We start from the raw sequence: 16,614 nt of genomic DNA on the forward strand, positions 1-16,614 counted from the left end.
TATAATCTCCTACTCACCAAAAGAGTTGGTCAGGTGAAAATATTAATCTGGTTGATCAGGCAAGTAAATGCCACACTACTAAATGAAAGAAGGAAGGAGGAAAGAAGGAAGGAAGAAAGGAGGAAGGGAGAAAGAAGAAAGCAAAGAAAAAAGAGTAGATTGGTTTTGGGTAACAAATGGGGTTGTTCTATCATTTAAAAAAACACTAGAGCTGATAATAAAAAAAAATTCATCAGAGGAGGAGCCAAAAGAGATACACTTCTTTTACCTATTTGTCTTATTGTAATAAAATAATTACAAGACTTATAATAATTATGTAGAATTTTTTGGTTATTTATTCCTTATCATAACATTTTTACTTGGTTATCTTACTTCACCTTCAAGGTGTTTAAGGTATATAATACCCTGTTTTATCCCTCCCTCCCCCTGTTTTTGATAGACAAGGTAGCTAAGAAATGAAGATGCTGATACATTGCCAATGGTAGCAAAACTATTTAGTGACAGAATTAGAAGTAGAAACCATCGATCCTGCCTCCTAATCCTGTGCAAGTAAATCTGTGTATTTCCATAATTTTCTAGGCTATGGTTATCTGGAGATTATTTGTAAAGAGATTTCTTGAATTAACACATACATTCAGTATTTTCTACTTGTGGTTTTGTCTTCTAATTATATTGATGGACTTTTTTTTTTTTTTAACTGATCATAAAATCTTCTGGAAGATATCCATCACACAAATAAAACAAAAGACAAGAACCACACAATCTTATCAATTGATGCAGAAAAGGCATTTGACAAAGTCTAACACCCATTCATGATAAAAACTCTCAGCAAAAAAGAAATAGAAGGAAAATTTCTAAACGTTATAGAGAGCATTTATACAAAGCCAACAGCCAACATCATCCTAAATGGAGAGAGACTGAAAGTATTTCCCTGGAGAACGGGAACCAGACAAGGATGCTCTTTATTACCACTCTTATTCAACATTGTGCTGGAGGTCCTAGCCAGAGCTATTAGGCTAGATAAAGAAATAAAGAGCATCCAAATTGGCAAAGAAGAAGTAAAAGTATCTCTGTTTGCAGATGACATGATGTTATACACAGAAAAACCTAAAGAATCTTCAAGAAAACTACTGAAACTAATAGAAGAGCTTAGCAGAGTATCGGGGTACAAGATAAACATACAAAAATCAGTTGGATTCCTCTACACCAACTAAGAGAACGTCAAAGAGGAAATCACCAAATCAATACCATTTACAACAGCCCTAAAGAAGATAAAATACTTAGGAATAAATCTAACCAGAGATGTAAAAGACCTATACAAAGAAAACTACAAGACACCACTGCAAGGAACCAAAGGAGACCTACATAGTGGAAAAACATACCTTGCTCATGGATAGGAAGACTCAACATCATAAAAATGTCTATCCTGCCCAAAGCGATCTACAGATACAATGCAATCCCGATCCAAATACCAGTGACATGTTTTAATGAGATGGAGAAACAAATCACCAACTTCACATGGAGGGGAAGGAGGCCCCGGATGAGTAAAGCATTACTGAAAAAGAAGAACAAAGTGGGAGGCCTCACTCTACCGGATTTTAGAACATAGTATGCTGTCACAGTAGTCAAAATAGCCTGGTACTGGTACAACAACAGACACATAGACCAATGGAACAGAATTGAGAATCCAGACATAAATCCATCGACACATGAGCAGCTGATATTTGACAAAGGCCCAAAGTCTGTTAAATGGGGAAAAAACAGTCTCTTCAATAAATGGTGCTGGCATAACTGGATATCCATCTGTAAAAAAAGGGAAACAAGACCCATACCTCACACCACCCACAAAAACCAACTCAAAATGGATCAAAGACCTAAATATAAAATCTAAAATTATAAAGATCATGGATGAAAAAATAAGGACAATGCTAGGAGCCCTAATACATGGCATAAACAGTATACAAAACATTATTAAAAATGTACAAACACCAGAAGAGAAATTAGATAACTGGGATCTCCTAAAAGTCAAATACCTATGCTCATCCAAAGACTTTGCTAAAAGAATAAAAAGATTACTGACAGATTGGGAAAAAGTTTTTAGCTATAACATTTCCGATCAGCGTCTGATCTCTAAAATCTACATGATACTGCAAAAACTCAACTACAAAAAGACAAATAACACAATTAAAAATGGGCAAAGGATATGAACAGGCACTTCACCAAAGAAGACATTCAGGCTGCTAACAGAGACATGAGGAAATGCTCATGACCATTAGCTATAGAGAAATGCAAATCAAAACTACAATGAGATTCTATCTCACTCCAACAAGACTGGCATTAATCAAAAAAAAAAAAACACAAAATAATAAATATTGGAGAGGTTGTGGAAAGACTGGAACACTTACACACTGCTGGTGGGAATGTAAAATGGTTCAAGTACTTTGGAAATCGATGTGGTGCTTCCTTAAAAAACTAGAACTAGAACTACCATATGATCCAGCAAACCCACTCCTTGGAATAGATCCTAGAGAAATAAGAGCCTTTACATCAACAGATACATGCACACCCATGTTCACTGCAGCAGTGTTTCCAATAGCAAAAAGATGGAAGCAACCAAGGTGCCCATCAACAGATGAATGGATAAATTATAGTATATTTACACAATGGAATAATATGCAATGATTATGAACGACGATGAATCTGTGAAGCATTTCATAGCATGGAGGAATCTGGAAGGCATTATGCTGAGTGAAATTAGTTGCAAAAGGACAAATATTATATCAGACCACTATTACAAGAACTCTAGACAAAGTTTAAATACAGAAGAAAATACTCTTTGATGGTTATGAGGGTGGGGAGTGAGAGAGAGGGATATTCACTAACTAGGTAGTAGACAAAATTTATTTTAGGTGAAGGGAAGTGCAACATATAACACAGGGATAGTCAATACAACTGGGCTAAACCCAAATCAAAGAAGTTTCCTGAATACAACCAAACGCTTTGAAGGCCAGAGTAGCAGGGGTGGGGGTCTGGGGACCACGGTTTCAGGGGACATCTAGGTCAACTGGCATAACAAAATGTATTAAGAAAATGCTCTGCATTCCACTTTGGTGAGAGGTGTCTGGGGTCTTAAATGCTAGCAAGCGGCCATCTAAGATGCATAAATTGGTATCAACCCACCCGGAGCAAAGGAGAATAAAGAACACCAAAAAACCACAGGCTCCATCAGCCTGAGACTGGAAGAACTAGATGGTGCCCGGCTACCACCAATCACTGGTCTGACAGGACACAGCAAAGAATCCCTGATCAAGCAGGAGATCAGTGGGATGCAGATCTTAAATTCTCGTAAAAAGACCAGGCTTAATGGTCTGACTGAGACTGGATGGACCATGATGGTCATGGTCATGGTCCTGGACTCTTTGACAGCCCAAGATTGGAACCATTCCAGAAACCAACTGTAGACAGCGATTGGCCCGAACTATAACACAGACAATGATGGTGGTGAGGCATGACCTTTGTGGCTCATGTAGACACATGAGACTATGTGAGCGACTCTTGGCTGGTGGCAAGAGGAGAAGGAAGAGGGGAACAGGAGCTATTTGAATGGACAAAGGGAATACACAGTGGAGAGGAAGAATGTGCTGTCTCATTAAGAGGAGAGCAGCTGGGAGTACACAGCCGGGCGTATATGGCTTTTTGTATGAGAGACTGACTTGATTTGTAAACTTTCACCTAAAGCACAATAAATAAATAAATAATCTATGGAAGAAAGCACAGTAGCTGCTCCCTGAAGACATCTTTGAAAAATTCACAATATTAAATATAAATCAGCACAAGCATGTATATTTATTAATTTAATCAAGAAACACTGAGTGCCTACTATTGCAGGCTTAATATTTACTATTTCATTTGTTTTCATGCCAACCTTGCAAGTAGATATTATACTTAGGTTTCAGATGAAGCACAATTTGCCTGGGATTATATAGTAAATGGTAGAACCAAAGTTTATACCCAGATTTGTCTGACTCCAAAGGCCAAAGAATTTCTACTACACTAAATTTATGTCAGAATTCCTTCCTTCAAAGAGCTTATAGCCTAGTGGGGCAGATGATCCATGTACTACACAAATACAAGTAACTGTAAGGCAAAGACAGAAGTGTTAAGTGTATAGCATACGATAAGAGTTTCTATCCTTAAAGTGCTGTATACATTCAGAAGGGGAGGAAGTTATATCTGGTTACAGGGGCATTAAGTAAGGCTTCATGAAAGAAGAAGCGCTGGATCTAGTGCTTGAAGGATGTGCCTGTTTTGGTCATGTGGAAATGGAAGGTTGAGAAGTGAAAGCCGCGAACAACGTGAGCAAAGGTACAGAGCAGGAAAGTCACAGCACATGTGGGGGACAAGTTTGGATGAAACCCAGCGTGAGTGAAGGAAATGTGCTAAGTTTGGAAAGGTGTTTGAGTTCTGGTTATAAAAATTCTTGACTGAAAGGCAGTTAGGGGCTTTTACTAATTACCATTGGCTTAGAGACCTGAGCATGAATATAAAACACACAGTCCTAACATTTCAGTGGCATCTGAGAAAGGAGAAGAATACTCTTCTTGGCGACTTTTTTTTTTTTAATTTATAAAGACTAAGAAAATCCTTCTACTGGAAGACTAAGAATTTTTAAAAATATAGGCGTTCTTTGGGATACCTTAAACATACTCTACTGACCTTTCATAGAAAGACAGGAAGGGAGGAAGGAGGGAGGGAGGGAGGAAAGGAGGGAGGGAGGGACTGTGAAAATTTTGTTTAAAGTGTCTTGCTGTAACTTAGATAACGTAATTGTAAATTTGCTTTGCTAGAGTTAAAACTTTCAGTTCGGAAAATCAGTAGAATGCCTTAACTCTTATTTCTTTGGACTCCCCAACCATCTACTGTTGAAGTGAAAGCTTATATGTACGCTACACTTAGACTGCCCAGTAGTTTATTTATGGTATTAGTGTGCTCAACTGAAAACTATGTTTCCCAGTCTCTCTTTCAGCTACTTGTGTCCTGTCTTTAAGTTCTCGTCAATGAAATCTAGGCAGATATTTTTGAGATGGAACTTTTAGGAAAGCGCTTGAGGGTAATTTTTGCCCTGCCAGAAGAATAGATATGATAGCTGGAACCCCAATGGTTATAAGATCTCAGCTAACCTTTTCAATGCCTTTGAGCAGCATTGAAAGAAGCACCCATCCTTGCAAATGAATTTGAAAAAGTTCCTCCTTTGGGTTGATGTACTCCCTCAAAATATGTAGTCTCCACTCACTTCTCGGCCAGGTGCCTTTGTGTAGTACGTAACTGTAAAACCATACAAAGTGGCCCTTATAGCTACGCTGGACCATGAGGCAGGAGGAGAAGCCATGTTCTAAGGATAGCAAAGCCAAAGATAGAAGGAGCTGGGCCCCTACTGCCATATGAGCTCTGAATTGACTACTTCCAGACTTCTTTTATGTGAGAAAAGAATAATCTTTGTCTAAGATACTGGTATTTCTGATCTCTTTTACTGTCAACTAATTGCTAGTAAATTAAGACTACATGGTATGATTTGGGAGCCCTGGTGGCGCAGTCATTATGTGCTGAAAGGTCAGCATTTTGAATTCACCAGCTGCTCCATGGGAGAAAGACGTGCCAGTCTGCTTCCATGAAGATTACAGCCTTGGAAACTCTACGAGGTAGTTCACTCTACCCTATAGGGTTGCTGTGAGTTGGAATCAACTGGACGGCAGTGGGTTTTGATATGACTTGAGAAATGCTACCATTGATTAATTGATTAAGCAAATGTTTCTTGAGAATTATGTGTCAGACGTTCTGATGTGCTAGAGATTAAGACGGAGTTTACAGCTCAGCATGTGAAAGACAGAAGTGTGCATGTACAGATAATGACAGTACACTGATATGGTTGTTTCAGTTTGCATATTGCACAAAAGCATCTGGCCAAGAGTTGAGTGAGAGCTGTGCTTTGATGGACATCATCCACTCAGGGGGGAATGTTTTGTAACTCGTCTACACTATTGTGGTGTCTCTCTTATTGTAACAGAGTTGTGCACAGTGTACTAAAGGAGCACCCAGTAGGGCTTTTAGAGAAGGCTTCACAGAGGAAGTAATGTTTCAGCTAAATCTTGAAGGGTGATTTCAAGAGGTGGACAAAATGGGAAAGAACACACCATGCTCAGGAAATAGCAATGGCAAAACTAAGAGACCATGTCCTATTGCAGAAAAGACAAGTAGTTCATTAAAGGCAGGTGTGAGAGAGGTGGTCAAGTGGCTGCAGGTGGTGGTAGTTAGGGGTCATTAAGGGACACACACTTGTGAAATTAGGTTACATTTTATAAATTATGGGGACTTGTTGAAGGATATTAAAGAACAGAGTCATATGAATAGAACACATTTTAGGAGGATGACAGAATTATGCATAGGAGGAAGACAGGTTAATAGATGAAATTTAAAAGCTCAGGCAAGAGGTGACAGGCTGAATTGGCAGTGCAAGAAGTATACTGGCAGTGCACCTGATGGAGAAGAGTAACCAGATTAATGAAAATATTTAGGAGCTAAAATGGGTAGATCTTGGTGAGTAGGAGAGAGAAAAGTTAAGGATAACTCCTAGGATTCTGATGATTACATGACCATTAGCAAGGTGGTACCATTTTTAATGAATCAATCACACAAGGCAAGGAATAGATTTTGGAGGAAAGTTAACGAGCTCAGTTTTAGAAATACTGAGTTCAAAATACACGTAGATTGCCCAGATGGAAATATCCAGGAGGAAATTGGCAATATAAATCTGAATGTATGGAGAGAACTCTGCATTGGAGATGTAGAGTTGGGAATCATAAGCATAAAGATGGTAATTAAAACTTGTAAATGTGACCATATAAGGCTCAAAGAGTATATTTGGGTCCAATATGAAAAACTTTTGAGAAGCTCAAAGAGGAGAAAGGGTCTATTATGGCCTCCATGCTGCCAAATATCTTCCCACTAAGCAGTCAGTGTCTGAAACTGCCAATGTTGGTGATTTATTCTTTTAGGTTAACGTTGTATTTCTAAGAAAATGCCTCTTAAAATACCTTTGAGAAGAACAAAACAGGCAACAGAATAAGGTAATGAAGAGAACTAAGTATCTAGACACCAGTTTTTAACACTGACTTTGGTATTGACTGCCTGGGTGATGTTTGGCAAATCACTTTGCCTCAGGTTCCTCATTTGGAAAACGAGGAAGTAGGATCAGGTGATCTTTAAGGTTTGGTAGACTACAATTCAACCAATAATACCTCATTGTTAGTTCACTGATTTTCAAATTTATTTTAGTCGCAGTGAGCCTTCTTTGAAAGAACTCATGAAGAAACACAATGTATTAGTCAGGATGCTTTGGTTCCAGAGGTCTAACTCAAGTTAGTTTTGATATAGAAGAGAATTTACTAGTTAATTTAGCCACGCTATGTGAAAAAGGTGCAACTAGACCCCAGGGATGACTGAAACCTGGAACTGGAGAACTGCTAGGACTTGCTCTCTGCATTTCTCATCTCTGTGCTAGCTTCATGCTACACAAGGCAGTAAGTGGCCACTGGTCACTCTCAGACTTCCTTCTTGGCTCTACTCTTAGAGCCAAGGGAGAGTCCTTCTTCTCTTAGTTCCACCTGAAAATATCCTGGGGAAGAACTTCGCTTGTTTTTGTTTGAATCATAAGCCCACCCTTGAGCCAAGACGCTGGGGGACTTTCTTGGGCTGCAGCTGCCACTGGAATGGCAGGAATAGTTCCCTGAATGAAAGGACACACTGTTCACAGAAAGAGGAAGGTTAATGGGCAGACAAATAGATGGCCAATACGTAAAACATAAAACACAGGCGTTCTAGTTGAGGTCCCAACTACCAGGTCCCCTCTGGGTACTCTAGGTGGCTTCTGAAACATACCTTTGCGGACTCTATGAGGATCCCTGGAGTACAGCATTTTACTGGTTGGATAGCATGTCAGTTATCTTCAAGTCCTTGACAAATTGAGGAACTGGACATTTATTGGTGGTGGTTCTTGCCTGGTACAGGAAGTACCAAATAGAGTGGTACTGAGGTTGACAGAGTTGGGGTGGAGATTCTGAATATTCAGAGATGAAGGGACTTGAGAATGGGACTGCAGAAAGAGGAAGCAGGAGGGTACCAAGATTAACTTTGCCTATTTACCATCTTATCTATGACTGAGGTATCATATGGCATACTATCAGTAATGATGGAAAATGTTTACCTTTGGCTAAGATAGTGTGATGGTCGTTTGTGTCACCCACTGTTGTTTTGGGGGAAAGAAACAAAAAAGGAGTGATGGAAAGAGAGAGTGGGTGGACACAGAGAGGGCAAAGGAAATCAGTAAACTCAACCTCCTTGGAGGAACATACCCATGGTAGACGGTGTCTTACAGAAAGATAAGAAATAAAGCCATGGGGATATATAGAGAGGAAGAGGAATTAGAGGAGTAAAATGTGAGAAGACAGAGAAGAATGTAGTTCAATGAAAGGTAGAATATGTCACTGTAAAATTGTTTGGAGGCCCTGTCAGGAGGTCTAAGAAGTAAAAATTTAAGATTATTCTGATTAGTGCTTGTTAAAAAAGTTATTGTACTAATGACTATCAAGTAAAATTACAATGAATTATTTTACTAATTAATAAATTAATTTACTTACCGAATACATTTAAATGTGCCACTTTACTTGAAAAGTTATATACCTATTGGTATAAAAGTATGTATTGAAATGAGTAAAATCATTTAATTGATTCTTTACCCAGTAGTAATAATATTCTTAAGTCAAAAATTTAAATCTTAGCTTTTTGAGCAAGCTATTCAATAGAATTCCGGAAAAGAGATAAAGGCACATAGTGACAAGGAAAGATAAAGGATTTTTCTGTGTCGCTACCAACAGATAGGAAGATTTATTCAAATATTATTTGCTAATTTGAAACAGAAACAGGTGGTCTCTATAACATCAAGTACTTTATTTTTAAGAAAGAATGGACTAGTTCTGTAATACAAATAAACAAATATTGTTTCAGAACAAATTGTACCTACACACTGCTGCTATTAAAGCAATTTGGTCAAAAAGGGCTTACTTAAGCCAGAAGCTTTCAAATGTATAAATCACTTCTTCAAAGGGAGATTTTTTTCATTGCTTTCTTATTTCTAGTCTTAATTAAAAAATGATAATATCTGACAAACATGAATAATTCCCACTGAAATCTTATTTGAAAAGATATCAAAAGCAGGCTACTATTTTGTTCCAAACCTTGATCTACTATAAAACTGTTTTTTAAAATGGCTGAAGTGCTACTCTTGCTGTTGGCATTTGTCTTTTGAATTACAGTCTTAAGAGGGAATTATTTTTTTTTTATATCTACAAAGATTTAATTTCTCAGCTAATATAATTTGTACAACTTTAAAAATTATTGTTTCTCTAATCTCAATCTTATTGCAAATAAGAAAAACAATCTATTTTTCAGATAATTATACAAGTTTTGCTTCCTTGTTTTTAGTAAGTCAATTCATTTAATATGCTATACAAAGAACATCTTTGGCTATTTAAACTCAAACTGCATTCAATTGACCTTTTCATAATAATATCTACTATTATTAACTCTAAATGTTATAATTACCTTCTTTTTCAGTGGATGTTGATGCATTTACTAGAAGCCAGCAATGAACATTCTATATATAAACCTGAGCTTCAGCACCAGCAAACCCTACCATTAGTGTTAACATCCACATCGCCCTCCCCTCTTCCCCCAGCTAGTCAGCCTGTGAGGGTGGTCAGATATCATATGGCTGAAGTGAAAATGTCAGCCTTATCACATCAACCTTATCCTCTGACATTTGTTGTGTTTAATTTTGTGCTACCTTTCATACTTTCATTTCTGGTTTGTTCTGTGAGAATTTCCTGTTTATATGTCTGCTTCCCCTACAGCTACTTAACGGATTGTATATGCTTAACTTTGTATCTCCAATGCCACATACAGTGTCTGGAACATAATACCTCCTCTACATATGCTTATTTACTGTATGACTGAATACTTAGAAATCTATACACCTATGATATTTGAAGAAACTTAAATCTCTGAGGTTATCATATAATGTAATTCATATTTTTTCAGATGTTTCCTTCCCTCATTTCTTCAACATTTGGTAGTATTTCTCCTTCAGGAGGAGAGTGTGTGTGCCAAGGAGAAATGCTGTGGCATCAAGGGAGGTTTATTATTCTAGGCTCCTAAAGTGACTTGTTTGGCTTTATTGCTTACAAAGCCAGATATTTACTCATTACAGTCAGCCTATACTCTAGATAGTTGGGAATGAATGGGACTTCTTCCAGGATTAAGGTCATTTTGACACCTATTACAAAAGCCAGTATGGCGGTGGTGTTGCTAGGAAATGTAAACTTAAAACACAGGTGAAAAACAAAGTAGCCTTAGGTCTTCTCTGTCCTGAGGGGCTTCTTCACTTACTCACTCAGTCACTCTCTCATGCTTCCTGGTGAGAAGGATAAAAGTGGTGCAGTAGTGCTTCTGCAAAGGTGAACTCTTAATAGCTGTTCAGTTCTGGCTAAACGATCATTTGCATTTTCACTTCACCTTCCCCCGCACCAGGAGATGAAAGCATTTTACATTCAATAATAGAACCTAAGATTTAATTGCAGCAAACACAACGTGCTTAGTGTCCTAAACAAATCTCCTGTGGGAAAAAATACCGAACGCTATTCATACACCCTTGACCAAGAAATACACAATCCTGGAGCATGCATTGCGAAAGAGATTGAAATTGCTCAAAACTGCAACAGTAGTATTTTGCCCCTAGAGCCTGTGTAATTTGCTTGTTGTACTGCTGTTGGTGAAAGCTGAAGTTGACCCACATTAATGAAATTAAACCCCAGAAACTTAAAATGTCAATACCACATTCTGCAAGGAAACATTAATATTTCTAGTTTTCATCTTAATGTTTTCATCCTGTAGTTGGCACACATAAACTGCCAAACAATGTAATTCTATCGCGAGAAGCGAGAACTTGAAAATAGGACGGGTTATCCCAGAGCGTCACAGGTTCTTTTATTTACTTTTGACGATACAACTTACACATACTACACATTTTTGAAAAACTCACTTAAGGTGTCAGGAAACATTTTCTTTGGTCTCCTCACTTCATGTGATGTCTCATTAGCCACCCAAACCAGCTCTCGGCTTCGTTGTCAGGCTGCCTCAGGCAAGCTTGTAGCATCGCCGGGCTCACGCAAGAACACGGGTGAGGCTTTGTGTTTGTGTGTTTGATAACCTACCAGCGTTCCCAGCTCTGCTCGTCACTCGAGCCAAGAAAACGAAGAAAGAAACAGCAAGAGTAAATGAAAAAGAGGGCCAAGAACACTGCCCAGCGCACGCGCACTTCGACAAAACGCTACACTCAAGGGGCGGGGCCAAGGCGCGGCTCTGGAGCTCCGCCCCGGCGCTGCTCCGCCTCCTCCCCCTCACCCCACCCCTCAGCGCAGGGGATTCACTGACTCCCGCCAGCCCCTCCACGTCAATCAACCCTCCTCCTTCTCGCACTCTCTGCACCTTGTTATTAATCTCAAAACCGATATCGCCCGGTCGCCTCTCCCCCGGCCTTCGGGGGTGTGAACGTGTGTGAGCGCTAGCGAAGGCACCGAAAGCTGGCGTCTCTGTGTAGCAGCCTCGGCCTCAGCAGCAGCAGGCGTAGCAGCAACCCCCACAGCGGCGGCAGCCCCAGCGGCAGGAGGCCAAGGCCAAGGCCAGGCTCCGAGCTGCTCCTGGAGTAATAGACGCGGCTTCGGCGGCTGGGAAGGCGCAGCTCCCTTCGGCGGGGCCTTGGCGTCGGCGGCCGCGGCCGCGGGGCCTCTCCTGCGCTCTCAGGGTCACCGTCCTCGAAGCCCGGCAGCGCGGCCCTCGTCCCCCTCCCCACCCCCTTCTCCTCGCTCCCTTCAGCTGTCCTTCTCGTCGCCGTCTCTGCCGTTCCTCAGGCAGCCCGGCCCGGCCTGCCCGCCCCGCGTCCCCTCCGGCCGGTCCCTCTCCCCCCGGCGGGCTGCCTGCATGTCTTTGCTGCCCTCAGCCCCGCCGCCACCGCCGCCACCGCCACCCCCGCCGCCGCAGCACCAGCACCAGCCGCCCCGCCGCCGCCGCCGCCGTCGCCGCCCGGACCCCGGCGCGCTGAATGCAGGTGAGGAGGGGATGCAGGCCCCTCCGCGACCCCACGCCCGGGCGCCTAGCGCGCCCTCCCGCGAGCCCGGGACCTGGGCCCTGCCTGTGGCGGCGCTTCCCATCCGGACGGGCGGGAGCCAGGCCCGCCCGTGGGTGTTTGTGTTTGCGTCTGCGGCCGCGGCTCCGGAGGGGAAGCATCTGTGGGGGCCTGGTGAACGCGCGCGCGTGTGTTTGTGTGTGTGTGTCCCCTGCCGCGGGGAAATGGCTGCTGTTGCTCCTTCTGGGCCCGAGGAAGAGAATGAGGTAGTGTGTTTTTGTACCTCTGAGGAGGCTCGAGGATGTTGGGAAGAGGAGCGCGTCAGTGGGGAAATGAGGTGGGAGAGGAACAAATGTGCGTGCGGCTGTGCGATTTGGGACTTTGGCGGGCGAGGAGGCGGCCTGAGGACCCACAGCGAGTGGGTGTGTGTCGAGTGACTGGAGGGGCTAATGGGGCTGACCCGCGTCTCTGTGGGAGCGAGCCAGGGTTCCGGGGTGTGTGTGTGAGGGTCCATGCACTGGGCCCGGGACTCGGGGGGCGGGTTCCGTGTGTCCGGGACCCCCGAGTGGTGTGTCCGTCACCCTTTGTGGCCGAGTGCAACGGAACCTCGCAGGTGAGAGCTGCTCGGCGGGGGTCGGGCCGGGGAGGGGTGAGCCTGTGTGTGGCAGACACACAGCGGCTGGGCCCGGAGAGCTGCGGGTCGGGGCCGCGCCGCTGTTCCTGGGGCCGCGGCAGGAAGCGCGCCGGCCTGCAACGCGGCCTAACCGCCTCGGCGCCCGCCGGCCTCCCCGGACGCCCGGCCCTCGCGGGCCCGGGGCGCTGCCTCGGGCCTGGGCAGGTGGAGGTCAGAGGCGGGACGCGCCGATTCCCGTCTCCTCAGCCGCCTCCGAGTCTCCTGAGAGGCGAAGGCTTATTTTGGCCTTCGAACTGCAGGCTTTTTCTCCCGCCAGCTGTGGGACCCGAGGGAAAGTGAATCAAAGCAGTAAATCTCAGGAATACGCGGCGTCGAGGTCCCTGCTTCTCATCCCTCCTTTAAGGGTACGCGCAGGAACTGAGTAAATATTTGCGTTTTTCCTTTCAGATACTTTTTCGGTGATAAGATATATGCATTTTTTAAAAAGGTAAATATCTTCTTGGAAGCGCGGGAGAAGGAAGGGAAGCTGACTCTAGTGGCCTGTGTTACCGGTGGGTGGGATTGGATCGATTTTGTGCATCTGAATTGTTTTGTCCTTCCTTGTAGGGGGAAAGGTGAGTACATGCCCAGTTGAGGAGGTTGGTAAGGAAGAGGAAGTTAATACTGGAGCTGTCATCCTCTTAATTCTGACGACTATTTGGTTTAGGCTGTTTAGATCAATTGTGTTCAGGGAGTTCAGCTGAACCTTTTGTACACATTGGAAGCACCATACTACATACTGGGAGGCACTACCTTCCTGCCTCTAGTTATCTTGTCAGTCAAGATAGTCATGCACAACAAACACATTTTCCTCTGAGTTTACTCAAGTCTCCAAAACCTAGATCAGAGGCAGCCTTTATTGTCTACTCACTGTGAGATCCTGGAAAGCTATTTTGAGAGTAGTTGAAGCAAAATGAAATTGTAAAGACACATCTGCGTGTGATGTTTTCAAAGCCAAATACAAATGGCGTTTATATTTAAATATAATTATTTGCTGATTTACTTTATCTACTCTGCTCCCTCCCCTTTAGCTCATTTAGCTTGAACCCTGTGGAGAAAGTATGATATAAATTCTGTCCCTATAGGTTGTGCTGTGTATATTGACCAGAGGTTGCTCCTTTCTCAACCTGGCTCTCAAAGAAATAGTGCGTGTTATAGGGTCGCTGTAAGTCGGAATAGACTCGACGGCAACGGGTTTGGTTTTTTGGAGGGTATTCACTGGGAAGTGAGGAGAAGGGAAGGTGGGATAGAGAGCTGTTTTCTGTTATCACTACTGGAAAAACAACAGATGTAGTTTAGAGGAAAAAGGACTTGTTTTACAGACCTCAGAATCCAGACTGTGCCATTTTTCTTAGTTGTTTGACCTTACGCAAGCTACCTGGTTTCTCCTCTAATGTGGGGATAATGATGCCTTTATAATAAACTTGTTGTGAGGCTAGAATGAGAAAACATGTCTCACACATAGTAGATGCTTAGTTAAATTTTAATTTCTCCTCCTGCATCCCTGACTTTGGGCTTTGAAAATCATTTCTAAATAAAAATACTCATTACCTACAGCAATATTATATAACTAAGTTAATAAATCAAAAAGTATTTCAGAGTCAGTTGATACACATAGGATATATGTATATATATGAATATGTGTATATGTGTGTATGCATGTACATGTAATACACAACTTTTATATATATAAATATATAACTTTTGCATGGTATATTAGAAATCTTTTTTTAGGAATAAGGTTGCCATTAAAATAGCCTACTATATTAGTTTGTAGAGAATATAGTCATACTTAATTTTATTTTCGTATTTGCGAATAGCCCATCTCTCAGTTTCATTACTCTTTTTTAGCTAATTCTTACTATGTAGTTCTTGCAATTTTTTAAAAAAAGTTTTATATGTAGCACATATACTATGTTCTAGTAAAATCAAGCATTACAAAAGTCAAGGAATCAGAGTTTGTCTACATAGGACAACAAAGTGTAAGTGCCTCAAAATCGTTATGCAGTTCTTTTAGTTCATATTGATTGATTCCAGTAAACAAAACCCCTTGGAATATTTTCCTGAATGTAAGCTAAAATCCTCTGTCAACTTACCTTTAAATAATTTCCCATTTTTATTAGTATTTGTGGAGTAGTATATGTGTTCTTCATTACATTTTAACCTTATTGTGAAAAAAAGAATGGAGTTTAAGGTATGGGCAGCTGAGAGGTTAAGTAATGAATTTTTTTTTTCTCCTTTTTTATTTGATAAAGGCAGGGTGAAGAGAATGTATAGGAGACATCTCTTTGGTTTAAATTTGGAATGTCCCTGTTTACAAATGCCATGTTTCCCAATTAAGCCTTAAATCATTATTTCCATCAACAATGTTAGTAATATATATTTGTAAATCTAGAAAATCACTAAAATTTCAAGTCATTTAACATCACTTTCTGTGAAGGGCAACAGGGACAACTTTATTAGAATGCAAAATGTCATGTTTTGTTAAAATAGCCAGTTTCTGTTGTGGATGTATGTGTGTTTACAATGAACAGAATCATCTGCCATAGAGATATATTTAAAGGAAGAAGTCTCACCTTAAAAAGTATGAAATTGTTTTTAATACTTTAAAAACAAAGAAAAAAATGAAGTTTACATTTAGGTAATTTTCATTAAATATTATGAATCATATCTTAAAGCAACTTATACGTATATATTTTTAGTTTGGGAGAATTGGGTAGAACATTTATCTGTAATAATCATGAAAACAGATGATGTTGAACTATTAAGATATTTGGACAGTGAAATTTATAAATAGTAGAACTGGACATGCTATCACTGTTTAAAGGAATTATATTAAAATAAAATGAAGGTGTTTAGTTTTTAAAAATAATGTTACTTAAATAAGCTTTTAAAAAATTTTCCAAAATGCCCATCATAAATGTTTTTATTTAGGGGAAATAGAAATACTTAAGGATTTGTGCATGTATTAATTTGGGCAATGCTTATTAGGGTAATAAATACATCTCAAACACATATAAATTTATTTTTTGCTCATGTAACAGTCTGATGCAGGTGCTCCTGGTTAGCATGTTTGTGGCTTTCCTCCATATGGTAATTTAGGAACTCACTGCTTATATCTTGTGGCCCCATCATTCCCTGGATCATTGGACTCCTGCTTATTTTCCATAGACCATTTCTTAAGACTTCTGAAACTTAAAGTGACAAACATCTGCCCACGTTTCATTGGCAAGAATTTGTCACAGAGCCTTATTTGAATGCAGAGGAGATGGTACATACATACGCTCCTTGGCTGGTTGACACTTGGCTGTCTCTGCCACAGAGGGTGTTTCATGATACTACTTTAGATGGTAGCATATATTTATGAAATTATGTAAAAAATATGAATTTCAAAACCTTTACTTTCCTTGGAAACCTTATTTTTCAAAGAGTAAAGTTGTATGTGTGTATCTGCGTGTGTGTGTATGTGTATGAGAGAGGAAAGTAAGGAGCCACAGAAAGAGGAGGAGGAGGAAGAAGCTTTATTCTGTAAGGGATTTGAATGATAAGTGAACTTCAGCAGCTATTTAAAGCTAAATTTTACAGAGAACATTACAATTGGATTTTATAACCTTTACTCGATCTCTTCTTTAACTATCCATTTATTGATTGTCATTGTGGTCTACTGGATTCAAGCTGTTTGAATTTTCTTTGTACTTTGTAGTCA

The 16,614-nt window shown here is 40.9% G+C and overlaps 2 protein-coding genes across 6 annotated transcripts in view; one reads left to right on the top strand and one right to left on the bottom strand.

Moving 5' to 3' along the window:
• Positions 1-11,430, bottom strand: part of MRPL1 (mitochondrial ribosomal protein L1) — a 155,515-nt gene extending 144,085 nt beyond the window's left edge. Inside the window, exons 1-2 of one of the 3 annotated variants that reach the window (XM_049885946.1) lie at positions 11,153-11,430; positions 7,936-8,149 (exon numbers count right to left, since the gene is read on the bottom strand). The gene's annotated coding sequence lies outside the window, so the exon portion shown is untranslated. The remainder of the gene's footprint in view (positions 1-7,935; positions 8,150-11,152) is intronic. The other 2 variants (XM_049885945.1, XM_049885947.1) reach the window with 2 other exon arrangements.
• Positions 11,431-11,962: 532 nt separating this feature from the next.
• The window catches only part of CNOT6L (CCR4-NOT transcription complex subunit 6 like), a 132,670-nt gene continuing 128,018 nt past the window's right edge, over positions 11,963-16,614 (top strand). The window contains exon 1 of one of the 3 annotated variants that reach the window (XM_049885943.1): positions 11,963-12,217. Coding sequence is in view for 2 of the 3 variants with exons in the window: in XM_049885937.1 (XP_049741894.1) it covers positions 12,748-12,848 (101 nt within the window). In the remaining variant the exon portion in view is untranslated. Of the gene's footprint in view, positions 12,218-12,417; positions 12,849-16,614 lie in introns of those variants that run through there. The other 2 variants (XM_049885939.1, XM_049885937.1) reach the window with 2 other exon arrangements.

The sequence above is a fragment of the Elephas maximus genome, chromosome 5, assembly GCF_024166365.1.
Source record: "Elephas maximus indicus isolate mEleMax1 chromosome 5, mEleMax1 primary haplotype, whole genome shotgun sequence".
Classification (NCBI taxonomy): Eukaryota; Metazoa; Chordata; class Mammalia; order Proboscidea; family Elephantidae; genus Elephas; species Elephas maximus.